A 14617-nucleotide genomic window follows, 5' to 3' on the forward strand; every position below is an offset into this window, starting at 1 on the left:
CGGAACCACGCAGTGGCGGACATTCATCATCAGCTGAGCCACCATGAAAGAGAAGGTCTGTGTTCTTTACAGCTTCATGTGAAACACTGAGTCCACTTTACTGCTCCAATTAAAAGAGCAGACGTGGTTCATGGGCATTTTTCATCATATACAGTATATATAACCTTTTAACATTTACATTATTGTCTCAGTAAGTAAAGGTAAAGTCTATATTTTAAAGAAAAGTGACATGTGCAAAATCCTTTTTTTCAATGCTATATGAACATATAGACAACTTTATTCTTTATTAGAATACAACCAGTAAATGCAGGAACCTATTTTCACTTGAACAGTAGGACCTCCCTCACCTAAAGCTAAATGGAATGGAAACCGAGTTAAATGGTAACATTTATTAAAATATAATAAAATAAAAGGTTTATTACACCTGATTTATTCAAGACATTCTTGGACAGTAAGACGACCTTAACTACACAAATACTCCCTAAAGATTGATTTTCATATTCATATTTATTAAATGACTCATTTCATCAACCTCAGAAATACAAATCAACAAAGTGGGATATAAATATATGTTAACCTAAAGTTGAATTTAGCAGCTGCAAACCTTTTATTATGGTATCTTATCTCCTGCCCCTAACCCTGAGGGAACGTTCTCTAGATGTTAGTTTTTGGTTTGGTTGGGCTAACATTCCCTGATTCGGAGGCTTTCTAATATAAAAGACCAACTTTCATGAGTTAATATTAGACCTGGTTAACACGCACGTTTGGTTTTCAGCAACTTGTTATTGTTATCAAACTACAAAAACAAAATACGACTCTCTGCGTGTAATTCTAACTTAGAAAACTCAGAACAGTGATTTAGTGAATCTGTTTATTATAATATTAGATGTGCATTTTTTGATTTTTTTGCTAAATTAAACTAAAATGAATTCAAAATGAAAAGAAATGTTCATGTTTCTGTTACAAAGTACAGTAAATCACCACAGACGTGTTGCACAATGACGCTCATTTTATTAGGATTTACTGTAGGGCTCAATAGGACGATGTCTCCATATGTAATTCTTATGCACCGTGCAACCACAGCTCATCATTCATTTCTCAGAATGTTTTGCCTCTGATGAATCAAATGCTTCTTTGTTTGTTGTTTTCTATTTTTAAAAAGTAAAAAAAAAGTAAAAGTACAGTGTGTTAAAATGGAAGTATTTTCATTCGGCAGAAAATGAAATATTTATACTTTTTAAGTGTACAATCGCCTCATTGTGTGAATTGTTGTTGATACCAGGAGCTGCTGTTTTACAGCAGCCCATGATGGACAAACTTAACTCATCTTTTTTTGGGATTTGATGCAAATTGGAAGGTAAAGTTGAGCTGAGGGATGCTGTTGCAACATGTTACGCACTGTACCTTTAAGTTTGTCACTCAGGAACAAAAGTCAGCCTTGAATTCTGTCACATGAATCGCAATATTTGTTAATATCCACAATATTTGTAGTGTTTTTTAAATCGTGATGACGTTTTTGGGCATTGGAACCCGAAAGACAAGGTTTTTGGCACATTTATCATCAGGTTTACAAATCAAGATCATATTTATGTTTGAAGAGGAGCTGTTGTCGCTCAGTGTGAGGCTCAGGAGTGAAGCTGCTGCTGCTGCTGCTGCTGCTGATTCTGCTGCTGCTGCTGCTCACTGGGCAGAGACAGAGGGGGACAGAGCAGAGGAGGCAGCAGCCAGAAAAAGGAAGCACGACTCGCTTATCGCGTCATTCTGGGCTTAGGCGTTGAGCAGGAAACAGCCTTTCCTCTCGTATTGTCGCAGGAACAAACACACATTTTTGTCTGTGCTCAATGCAACCCACGGCACAGAACACGCGAAAGCCGGTCAGAAGGAAAAATGCCTCCTTCGATGCAGACAGCTCTCCTGCTGCTCCTCGGCGTCCTGGCTTTGGAGACGCGCCGGGACCGTGCCATGGCGCTCCTCATCCAAAACGCGTTCGAGTCTCCAAATCACACCAATAACTTCGCGGTGGACCCGGTGTCCAGGAAAGTTTACCTGGCCACCGTGAACTCTGTCTACCAGCTGAACGGCACCTTGAGCGTGGAGGTGGAGAAGAGGACCGGACCCGTGGAGGACAACCTGTTGTGCCATGCGCCGCAGCTTCCCCAGGCTCCGTGCGAGCATCCAAAATCCCTCACGGACAACTACAACAAGCTCCTGGAGCTGGACCGGGAGCAGGGGGTGCTGGTCCTGTGCGGCTCCGTGTACCAGGGCTTCTGCGAGCTCAGGAAAATGGAGAATATTTCCGAAATAGCGGTGGAGTTCCCACCTGTGGGCGAGAAGACTGTCTTCCCCAGCATGCTCAACATCGCTGCCAATCACCCGAACGCGTCCACGGTGGGGCTCATCTTCAGGAGCCACGGGGGGAACACGCGCCTGCTCGTGGGGGCCACATACACAGGGGCCGGGACCCAGTTTTTCCCCAAGAACCACAGCAAAGAGGACCTGCGCTTTGAGAACACTCCCGAGATCGCGATCCGCTCCCTGAACATCAAGGATCTATCCAGACTTTTCACCTACGACATCAACCCCTCGGAGGATAATGTCTTCAAGATCAAGCAGGAGGTTAAAACCAAAAACAAGCTCAACTTCGTGCGCGCCTTCATCCAGAAGTCTTACTCGTACATTGCCTTCAACAATGACGCCAAACTGGGCCACAAGGAGAGTCAGCCCAACAGCATCCTCGCCCGGATCTGTCTGGACACAGACACCCCGAGGAAGTCGTCCGGGCCGGAGAGCAGGAAGCTGACCGAGTCCTACATCCAGATGCCGCTGCAGTGTGGATTTAACGGGAACACGTACAACCGGCTGCTGTCCGTGCACCCGGCGGAGATCCACGCCGAGGACGCGCAGAGCCCGGAGCCTTACCTGTTTGCTGTCTTCTCCAAGGACAGACAGTCGGAGAGGAAGACCGCGCTGTGCGCCTTCAAGTTTGGAGACATCGAGGAGGAGATCCGACAAGGCCGGAGGAACTGCTCCAACTCCCCCAGCAGCGACGTCCAGGTGCTGGACAGCGTCATCCAAGGCTCCGGGGCAGCCTGTATCCAGAAGGGGAACCTGGTGGTAAGAGGCTCACAGCTCCTATACATACAACATACTAAACATGAAGCCATGTAGTTTAATGCCATCATTTTATGCTTTATATGGAAATACTATAACAAAAATGTAATTAAGTATGTTTTCTTGGAATGTAAATGCTGTTAAGTCACTGAAACTTTAGATTTTCATCCAGAAGTCTATGAAAAATGGCATTTGCATGCATTTAACATATAAGTGCAGACACACAATGCAAATTTGTGAGACACGCAATGTTTAGTCACATTTTATTTTGTGTAAGGAAAGAAAAAATAGCAATCAGCCTAATTTATCAGCTGCACTAATTCTAAACGTCTAAAGATCAGTATCAGTGATAAAAAAAGCCCACAGTGGTAGACCTCTTAAGAGCCATATGACACACTGTGGTTCCACATGAGTTTTCTAGAGCCCGAACAATAGTCATTGTCTCGAGTGCATCACAGCGTTTTTATTAACCTCGCCATCGTATTTTCCACCCTATTGAAGAAATAAAACTGCGTTATTATTCCATTTGTGTCACAACAACATCTGGAGTTTATTTGGTTCCGTCTCTATTGAGTCAGCAAACAGAGACCCGAGAACTAGGGACAAATAACTCAAACGAAACAATCAGAGTAAACACAGTGACATCATACATCCAGGAACATTCTGGCTCTGCTAACATAAGTCACTACTGTGGCTCACTGGCCACTTTATTAGGTACACGAGGTCTGACACTTCTTCGTACTTTTGTTGTGGTTCGTGGTTATTTGACACACTGTTGTGAGTCACTGTTTCAAGCCGGTTCATTCCCCTCTCATCTCTGGCATCAACATGGCGTTTTCACTCAGAGAGCTGCTGTTTATAGAGCAGAGCTTTTTTTCTTCTTTTTTTTTTTCCCACAGACAAATCTTTGTAACGCGTCCAATTAGCAGTTTCCAAAAATACTCAGACTCAAACTTAAATCTCCCTCATCCTGACGGTCAGCAGCAAGTCACGACCTTCAACAAGTGTACCTAATAAAGGGGTTACACCATTCTAGGCTATAACTGAAAACCAGCGTCACATAAACCTGCTTCCGGAGCCGGATTTGTGAAACCTATAGCGTTCCTGCTGTTGTTCAGGACCAATATGAAAGAATGAAGGAAACCACACACATGACTGCTGCCGTATCCTTATGACACTTTCCCGTTGATGCTTGAAAGCAATTATCCCTCCTCGCAGCCCCGAGGCGACTCAGAGAGGGGATCTCTGGTGTCATGAGCAGAGGTCAGGATAGTTGGAAAGATGCTCCACAGCCACATCAGAGGTTATGGGAAGGGTGAGACTCCTCTCACATGCAGCCGCTTCCTATCTAATCAAATAAAAAAAAGAGGAATTACTTACAACGTTTCTCTGTTAACCCCCTCAGGCGTCTGCCGCGTGTGTGCCGTGTGCAAATTTAGCCACTAGACAATAAATAGCAGCTTTGTCATGCACAAATATGGACAAAATGCCCTCACTGGCCACTATATTAGGTACACTTGTGCAGCTGACTGCTAATGGCTCTGCAACCCAGTGCATTTAAGTTCAGACTGACGATCACAACGAGAGCAGGAACTTTGAACTTGCCTTTGAACCCAGCGTGGTTGTTGGTGGTTGAGAGGCCGCTCTGCACACACACACACACACACACACACACACACACACACACACACCACCATCTGTGGAGTTTATCTGAAAAGGAAAAACAGCAGTTTTCTGGGCAAATATTCCTCGTTGATGACGGAGCGAGCGAGTTTGAAATGAACAGAAAAAGCAACAGTAAACATGCAACATGTGGGAGTTTGAAACAGACGGACGACCTTACCCTGTGCCACTCCTGACACTTTATTGGGTGCCATGTGTTCCTAAGAAAGTGGCTAAACCGTGTATTCTGTTGTGTGTTTGTTTACACACTTTCCATGTTGGCAGCCCATGGCCAAGTGGAAAGAGAACTTGGCTTGTAACTGGGTGGCCGGTTCGAGTCCTCACGTCACAGAAAAAAAAGGGCTGGGGTATCCCCCCCTGAGCAAGGTACCCAACCCCCATTGGTCCCCGGGTGCTGCTCAGTGGCTGCCTGATTCTGAATTCTCCAAATTCTTGGAGGGTTTCTAGTGGAGGATGGGTTAAATGCAGGGAAGGAATTGTTTATTTATTTACACAATATATTTGCCATTAACTGTAGTACTTTTACCTTTATTCCTTTTTGGAATGAGCCGATATGATACTCCTTAGTTTCAAGTCCGATGCTGGTTCAAAACCTCCTGATTGGATATTGGAAAAATCCAAAACATTGGATTTCACATCCATTTTTCTCTGTTTTATGTTTCTTTATAGCAACAGAATATTTGTTTCCCAGCTTTTTGAAGCTTGTAGCGAGGTGGTAAACGCACTACAAATGTGAAGGGAAACAGAACTTTTTTTTGCTCTTAAAAAGCGTCATTACAAGAAATGTCCCGAAACTAAACGTGACTCTAAACGCTGTCGTTAATATGCCAGGCCTGTGTGTGGCGCTGTAACGCTGACACAGAAACACACTGAAAAAATGGAGACGAAGCTGCGAGGGAAGCTAATGGCTAGCTTAGAGAGGCGGAGCTATGACATCATCGTTTTCCCAAGAAAATAGCGTTCCTCTTGTTGTCGTGTGTTGTTTTGGGCTCTTCCTGTAAACCATCCCACTTTCCCCCCTCACAGAATAAACGCTATCGTTCTTTGGTGTAGCATTTTTTTGTTGCCATGACCACTGAAATGTGATCTTTATTTTTGTACTCACCAGTCTGAAGGCTACGACTGAGGGAAAGCCAGACACAATTTACGATAAGAGACAAGGCCGCGAGCAGAGGGGCCCGTGGGAAACAACTCTACAAATATCCACTGTGCTTAATTCTTTTTTTTTTTTCTCTCTTTTTTTTTCTGCCTGCTCTAAAATATTCAGAGAATTCCCAACAGATCCCAGTGCTCATCCAAGCGTGGCACAAATGTTTTATCGTTGCCTGCTGAGGATTTGACAAAAGCAGAGTATTATGAGAGTTGTAAGTCCTTTTCAAGTATTCACAGAGACGTCGAAAAGAGTGATGTAGGAGAATGAGCAGCACCGTCGTGATAGCGACAATCAGATCTCGTTTTCCACTTCACTTTCATCACACGCCGCTCTTTGTGCGCTTTGTTCTCTCCCGTTTCTCTAATCTTTACGCTCTCTTTCTCCCGTTTTGTGCAGTTGCAGCCCGAGCAGCTGGACTGTGGCGCTGCCCACCTGCAGCATCCTCTGGCCCTACGGAGGCCCCTGAGGTCCATTCCTCTGTTTGAATACCCAGGTCTCACGTCAGTGTCTGTGGACAATGTACACAACCACACTGTGGTTTTTCTGGGAACCAGTAATGGACGACTCCGTAAGGTGAGACACACACACACACACACACACACACACCTGCTGGTTTTGCATTCTTTGTGTGGACACTCATAGACCTAATGCATTCCCTCACCCTTAGCCTAATCCTAATTCTAACCCTAAAACCAGGTCTTAATCTTCAAAAGACCAGCCAAAATGTCCTCGCAAAGATAGATCTGCTTGACAATTAGTCCACACAGCGTATTTAAGACTTGAACACACGCACTTATAGACTTAAAACAACTTTAATCTCCATTAACGCACTCAGCATGTGAATTTACAGACTTAGTACAGATTAAGGTCCCTCTGCCTTCTGTGTTTGAGTTGAACCAATCATGTCTGAGCAGGTTTTGATTACCCACGGGTGACGGTTCTGTGTAGAAAAGCACACGATGTGGAACACATTGACTCAGAATGGAAAATGCATCCGCTATCAGATTTTTAATCTGCATTCATAAGCGAACAGTTTTCAATAGAGATGAGTCAAAGAACTTGTTAGATCTGGTGTTAAAACTGTAACTGCATTCCATTCATGTTGCTCATCAGAGGACAAAGAAAACAAACGTCTTTGGCTGGGATATCCTCTGTTCACAGCACAAGCCCAAATTACTGGACTTTACTCCTGTAGCTTTTTGCTTTTTTTTTTTTTAACTTCCAAACGATGAAGACGACGAGTTGTGACATTTGCTTCGATAAAACCAAGTTCACGGGGGGACACAGGAGCTGCTGTCTACTGCTGCTATGTTTGTGTCACTCAGGGTAGACCCATACAAAGGATTTCAAACATTCAAGTCACCAGGGTTTGAATTATAATCTTAACTAAGACAATCTCTCGCAGAATTCACAGTACTCATTGCCCGGTAGGCACAATCTGGCTTTCGTCAATATAAAATCAGCTAAATCGCTTTTGTTGAGTCATGTTTGGGCTTTTTTTTATTACACATAGATATTACACAACATTTGTTATGCAGTTGGAGAATTGTGTCTGAAATGACTCTGCACAAATGTTTCATACGTTCATAAATGGTCTAAAATCACTGATATCGGACTAATATCGGTATCACACAGTTGTATGTGTTGACTAGCTCAGCTCCCATTGGCTCCCACATAATTTGAACACAGGAAGTCACGTGATACCACTTTTGATTTTCTCTGTGGACTTTGGTGCAGGAAAGTGAGCAGTTTCCACTGTCACTTTCCCGAACTGTCCCTTTAAGGCGTCTGAAGTTGTGCAAACTGACCAAAATGTCCTCTCAATGAAAGTTTTGAATCCAGAAAGAAACAAACGTGATGTCGTGTGTTTATACAGTGATTAAACAAAGAGGTCATAGCTCAGTTATCCATAACCACGGTCACCCACAGAACGGAGTCATTTCATTTTAATGTGATCGCGCCCTCCAGCCTGGAAAAGCTATAACAGTAACCGCTGCATGGAGCTGCTCTGATGTGGCGGCCGAGTCGTTCAGTAAAGCAGACGTAGGTGTGCGATGGAACACTCACAGGAAAGTCTGCTTTCATGGGACGGCTTCTCTCGGTGTTGTCACCGCCTCAAAACCCCCCCTCATCCACGGCCCCGTTGGGATTATTCAGCGTGGACCAATCATGTGCTCTGATGTCCCTCCTCACTCTTAGTTATTGTCAAGCGATCACCAGGAAGCTCTTTACAAGATCAGTTGACGGGCCGATATTGGACAATGACTCAGTCACTCCTGCCGAGTGTGTGTTGTTCTGCGTGCGACCTCAGCTTCCAAACATCTTGCACTGGGTCTCGGCTCATGAATACCTTTTCCCGTCTAATTAAGAGCATTCCTTAATTTTGTGTCAGCCACATTCCCAGTCACCCCCGACTGCGCTGAGCCTGCGTGTACTGTAAAGCCGACAGTCTGAAAACAAACCCACTCTGAAAACCTTAGGCCCCCATTGTTGTCCGTTTTACAGCATGAACGCTCTTTGTGAACATTGTGACAACATTAGTCTGATGTTAGTGCGTTTTCAAACAGGGAATGGAAACAGGAAACTCAGGAAAAAGTTTTAGAGGAAGTTGGCAACAAGGCACATGGACAGTTTCAGCGAATAAAAGAGGATGCTGAGACGTGACGAAAACGTATTGTATCGCATTGTATCGCATCGCCTCGCATCGTATTTTGTATCATATCATATCTTGTATCATATCGTATCATATAGTATCGTATCGTATCTTGTATCGTATCATATCATATAGTATCGTATCGTATCGTATCATATCGTATCGCTTTGCCTCGCCTCGTATCTTGTATCTAATCTTGTATCATAACATATCGTATCGTATCTTGTATCGTATCATATATCATATCGCATCATCGTATCGTATCTTATCTTGTATCATATCGCAGACGCTTTGCGTATCTTGTATCTAATCTTGTATCATAACATATCGATCGTGATCTTGTATCTATCATATCGTATCGTATCTTGTATCATATCGTATCATATCATATAGTATCGTATCTTGTATCGTATCATATCGTATCGCTTTGCCCTCGCATCTTGTATCTAATCTTGTATCATAACATATCGTATCGTATCTTGTATCATATCGTATCGTATCGTATCTTGTATCATATCGTATCGTATCACTTTGCCTCGCCTCGTATCTTGTATCTAATCTTGTATCATAACATATCGTATCGTATCTTGTATCTTGTATCTTGTATCATATCGTATCATATCATATCGTATCGTATCGTATCGTATCGTATCGTATCGTATCGCTTTGCCTCGCCTCGACTCGTATCTTGTATTATATCATATCGTATCGTATATTTTATCTTGCGTTGCATCATATCTTCTCGTATCATAGTTTATCGTATCTTATCGTGTCGTATACGCTGCGTCACTATCAGGCCTGACTGAGGGAGAGTGTTTGTGAGTATACAGCAGCAGAGCAGCAGTCAAACTGAAGAACAAATGTTTTTTGTTTGTTTTTTTAAAACAGTAGAATTAGCTTTTTTGTTGGTGCTTGATTGTGTTTTCAGTCAGACTGCGACCTGTGTGCAGCCGTCTTTCTTTAATAGTGTAACGTTGCTGGAGTGTGGAGTTTGTGTGCAGAACGTGAAATTAACTGAGCTACCATGTCTCAATCCTAACTCCTCACTTTTTTACATACTTTCATCTCTAAAACTTGAGTACATTTTATATCACAAAGTTACTTTTGATACTTAGCTCCAGTAAATGTCATGTACTTTTAAGACTTTTACTTAAGTAATATTATAATAAAGTGACTTTCTACCAAAGTCATTTTCTGGTAAGACACTTGTACTTTTACTCAAGTTTACTTTGCTTATATTTAAAAGTTACACACAACAAATGGTTTTAAAAGCATGAGGTTTTTGTCTCTGTTCTCTGCTGAAGGAGCTCCTTGTTTTTTCCCTCAGCGCAGGTGAAGACACTGGTTTATCCTTGGCGGATCAGACAGTAATTGTTTTTTTTGGATGGTTTATCCTGGATTCACAGCACTGGTTATCTATGATGTAAGCAACACTGTGTGTGTGTGTGTGTGTGTGTGTGTGTGCGTGTCTTGCCTGATTGCCAGGTCCGCGTTTTTTTAGGTGTTTGACTTTGTCAGTAGTGCCAGCGTGAGAGAGTGGTGTGGTGAGAGAGTGGTGTGGGGTGGTGATTTCATGTGTTTACTCACATGAATGCATACCCTGTGATTATGAGCTATACATGTGTGTGTGTGTGTGTGTGTGTCTGCTCTGCGTGTGTTGTATAGGGGAGTGTGGTATTTTTATGACCTTGGGGCAACAACAAAATGCTCTCTGCTCTTTAACTTTATGTGTCTTTCTTTGTTTGTTTGTGTGTGTGTGTGTGTGTGTGTGTGTGTGTGTGTGTGTGTGTGTGTGTGTGTGTGTGCCCTGAGGACAGAGCTGTTACAGAGGTTAATGGTGCTGTTAGTGAGTGTAATGTGATTCTGACTGTGACTTTGGCTCAGACTAAACACAGAGGAACAGTGGTTGAGATTGAGTTAGGCCTCTTTTACTGTCTTTCAGAGAGCCCTCAGTGAAGTAATTTGTAATTACATGCATTTTTTAATGAAGTCTCCCCCCCTCCCCATTACAGCTGACTTCCATTTTCTGCCTCTCGCTGTGTCTGCCTTTATCTCACTAACTCTCGTGCAATTTCCCTCCCTCAGTCTGTCCTCCCCTTTTCACTGTTTCACTGTCTGCTCCCTTTTTAACTCAGCCTCAAACGTGAAAGCCTCTTCATTTCAGGTTGCAAACAAACACTTTTTTTTTTATCTCTTTATCTCTCTCTTGTTTTCTCTCTCCTGCACCTCCTGCATCTGTCTTTATTCTCTCTCTCTCTCTCATTAACACACAGGTAGAAATCCACACACACACACACACACACATGTGGAGAATGAGCATGCAGCAGCTGAGCACTCCTTGCTTGAATAGGGTCTTTCATGTGCAGGCAGATAGACAGGGAATAAAGTCAGCGTGACCTGTCAGTACCAGTACAGCAGGTGTTTCATTGGTTGACCTGGTGGCCCACTGTGCCACTCCTCTCCTCACCACTCCTCTCCTCTCCTCTCCTCTTCTCTTCGCTGCTCCTATTCAGCCTCCTGTCCAGGTGTGTGGGCCGCTGTTTACTCACTCCACACTGTGTCACTCTGCTGATGTGTTTGTAGTCGCTGGGGTGAGGGGTGAAGACAGAGCACAGCTGCCTACTGTCTCCAAGGAACAGTAGTGTGTGTGTGTGTGCCTGGTATTCCTTATTATAATGATAATAATAATAATAGTGATAATAATAGTACATTTTATTTGTTGGCGCCTTTATTGACACTCAAGGTCACCTACAAAAATAGAATAAAATATAGATGTATGTATGGAAGAGTATTAGGGCCACTGAAAAGAAAGAAAACAATCTGAATTCTTACTTTAATCTCAGAATTTACAAGACAGGCAGGAGGATGGAGGAGGAGGAGGAGGATCTGAGAAGTGATGCTGTGGAGACAAAAAGCAAGTCCCCGTAAAGTAAATCACTACATTTAAGGCCAAAAAAAAGAAGTAAATACAAAAAGTTAGGCTGAGGTTTGGGTTAGGATTAGTCTGGCAGTTATGGTTACGTTTAGAGTTAGTCTCCAGGAAATAAATGTGAGTCAATGTAATGTTGTCTGAAGTCATGGAAACCAGAGTGTTTGTGTGTGTGCTTGTATTTATTTCCTCTTTAGGACATTTTCTGGCATAAACACAGACCTTGTTAGGACCAGTAGACCTAATTGAAACCAAAATCTGGGTCTAAGATAAGATAAGATAAGAGAGTCCTTTATATAATATAATATAATATATAATATAAAAAAATATATATATATATTATATACAGTGTCACAGCAGCAAAGACAGTAAAGATACTGTGTAATATAGAACAATATCTACAATAATAAACTATACTATAGAGTGTACATTATAGACATTATGTTATCAGAGTATATCATATAGATTCAAAATCATTCAGCCCAACAAGATTTGTTAAATATTTGTCATTAACTGGTTAGATTTAAGGTTTGAGATAACACTTTGTTAAGGCTCTTCAAATGGACTAAAGTCAGTGAGAGGATTGCTGTGTGAACCTGTGTGTGTGTGTGTGTGTGTGTGTCAGTGGATGGATGGATGGGTGGATTGGTGGGTGGTGTAAAAATAAACAAACGCATGGTACTTGGAGGCAGAGATAATGCGTCTCATCAGCAGCCAACGCTTTACCGAGCTTCTGTCTGCTCTGGTTTTACAGTAACCAGCACATCCCAGTGGGTGGTGCCGGTCCTGTTTTGTGACAGTGTGGTTTTGTGTGTGTCGAGCGGATGGAGAGGCGACACCGTCTGTCGCTCGTGTCTCGCTGCTGGTCACTTTGCCAGTTCCTCAGGATGGCAGGATGTCGCCATTGAAGCGGGGGGAACCCCCACCAACACCACCACCACCACCACCACCACCACCCTGACAAAATAGCAGAAATAAGAGCTTTCTCTGTCTGCGTCACAGGAAGTCTCACTCAGCACAGTTTGTTTTTCTGTGTGTGCGTTTGTTTGTGCATACGTGAGAACATGTCACCCATTTTATTATCTTGGGTGTGCGAGTAGATAAATCACTGCTTGGGGAGGAGATTAGGCACAAGCGTTTGAACAAAGGGCGTCCTAAAATATACTTGAAGAAGGTTAAAACATTTGGAAATTCAAGATGAATGCACTTATACTGCAGACAAACACGAGATTTTGCCAAAGATGGATCAACAAACTAGAATATCATGTGTTATTATATCCGCCTTGATGATTTACGCTTGAATGGAAACTTGAGGAGTTGGAAAAGTCGGCGTTATCGATGAAAAGTCGACGTGATTTAGTGCAGCGGAAGTGGTTTCAGCGAATAAAAGAAGACGCTGTTCTGAAATGACGGCACTTCGGCATTAACCTCATGTGGTTTTGTGTGTCTACACCTTTCCTTGCCTCGCTTGTGTCATCTCAAGTTTTATTTGAAGCGTGAACCTCTGCTGGTGTGAACCCACCAACAGATTCTTTTAAAGTGGATTTCCAAAAAAATAAATAAATAAAAGCTGCGCCGTCTGAGCTTTTGAAGAAAGTGAGACACCTGACACCTGAGATGTTTGTCAGGGTTTTAAAAAAAAATCCTCCTAAGTGTGAAACCAAAGACGTTTTCTGTGTTAAGTTTTTTCTTTTTCCTCCACAGCTGACCCTCCTGGCAAACATGACCTTGGCCAATCAGTGGACCCTGAAGCTGCCAGCCAGCGAGGCCGTCCACCACATCATGACCTTTGATCCCAGTGACAGGAACTTCCTTTATCTCATGACCTCTCACCACGTAAGACTGCGTCTTTGCTGAGTCACACCTGTCACTGATTTATTCACATGTCCTTTATTCACATTATTGATATTTCTCTATCATCACAATTGAATAGACTACAAGCCAACATTACAAAAGTGTGAATCCTAACAGCGCCGCAATGATCCACAACACTCCTCCCATCTCACTTTGGCCTCTTTCACACTAAAATCATATGCGGTTTAGTGAACTCGAGTGAACTCACTGTAAAAGACAATTAACAATATTCCAGACGTTGGTGTTGACCTGTGATGTCAGCAGAAGAAGAAAGCAACTTCAATTGTGTTTCCTTTTTCTCCGGTGCAACTTTCAAGTAGACAAAGGGGAACGAAAGAGATTCATTCAGGTTTTTTTTTTTGTTCCCACCTATGCAGATCAGAGCCAATAAAAACCCACGTGCATTGACCTGGGAGTGGAATAAAAACAATTTACGCTCGTGTTTGAATGGCTTTTTCCACCAGTGGGAACATTCCCGTTCTCTTTCCGGCTGATAATTTCACCTCAGATACTTGTGAACTGCATCACTATTGGCGATCGCTTCCGCATGTTATGAATCATAACTGAGAATGCTAATGAGTTGCGTGGGAAATTATAGCGAACAACAAACAAACATTACAAGAACAAACAAACGTTTATGTGGTGAAAGAAAGAAGGAAAGAAGGAGACAGACAGACAGACAGGTTTCACTGTCTCATAAGAGTCACATGTACGTACGACAGGATGTGGCTGCACCTCCAGCTCTTCTGTTGTACATTGCAAATGCACCTGATTGTTGGCTGATTGTCGGGAGATGAAATCAAACCATGCTTCCTGTGGCAGAAGCAAATAACTGATTGTCTGTTGTGCTCACTGATAGTGAAGTGAAGCTCTTCTCAGACTTTGACATGACAAACACCCTGATCTATATATATATACATATATATATATATATGAAGTTTTCACAAAATAGTTAACCTTTTTTATTGATCACATTTAAATGTATTTAAACTCTTTTCTATGTAGTATTCACTTCAGTTTGCCTGTGGTTAACTGTATGAACATATATATACGTCTGCACTTTTTTAAGCTGTAAATCCGACAAAATGCTTTATAAAACACTACAATGAAGTGGACGCATTTGTTTATTATGCGTTTGTCAGTAAGTGTAGCTCCTCCTCCTCGTGGCCACACATTACCGTATAAACTTACTGGACTGAATCCACGTCACATTAATCCACCCGTCTATGACTAC

At 42.7% G+C, this 14617-nt stretch overlaps 1 protein-coding gene across 1 annotated transcript in view; it reads left to right on the forward strand.

The window, feature by feature from the left end:
* The first annotated feature begins 1714 nt into the window (after positions 1–1714).
* Positions 1715–14617, forward strand: part of plxnd1 (plexin D1) — a 100191-nt gene continuing 87288 nt past the window's right edge. Inside the window, exons 1-3 of the mRNA XM_044037346.1 lie at positions 1715–3114; positions 6344–6520; positions 13234–13365. Of these exons, the coding sequence (XP_043893281.1) occupies positions 1888–3114; positions 6344–6520; positions 13234–13365 (1536 nt within the window). The 5' untranslated portion in view covers positions 1715–1887. The remainder of the gene's footprint in view (positions 3115–6343; positions 6521–13233; positions 13366–14617) is intronic.

The sequence above is a fragment of the Solea senegalensis genome, linkage group LG11, assembly GCF_019176455.1.
Source record: "Solea senegalensis isolate Sse05_10M linkage group LG11, IFAPA_SoseM_1, whole genome shotgun sequence".
Lineage (NCBI taxonomy): Eukaryota > Metazoa > Chordata > Actinopteri > Pleuronectiformes > Soleidae > Solea > Solea senegalensis.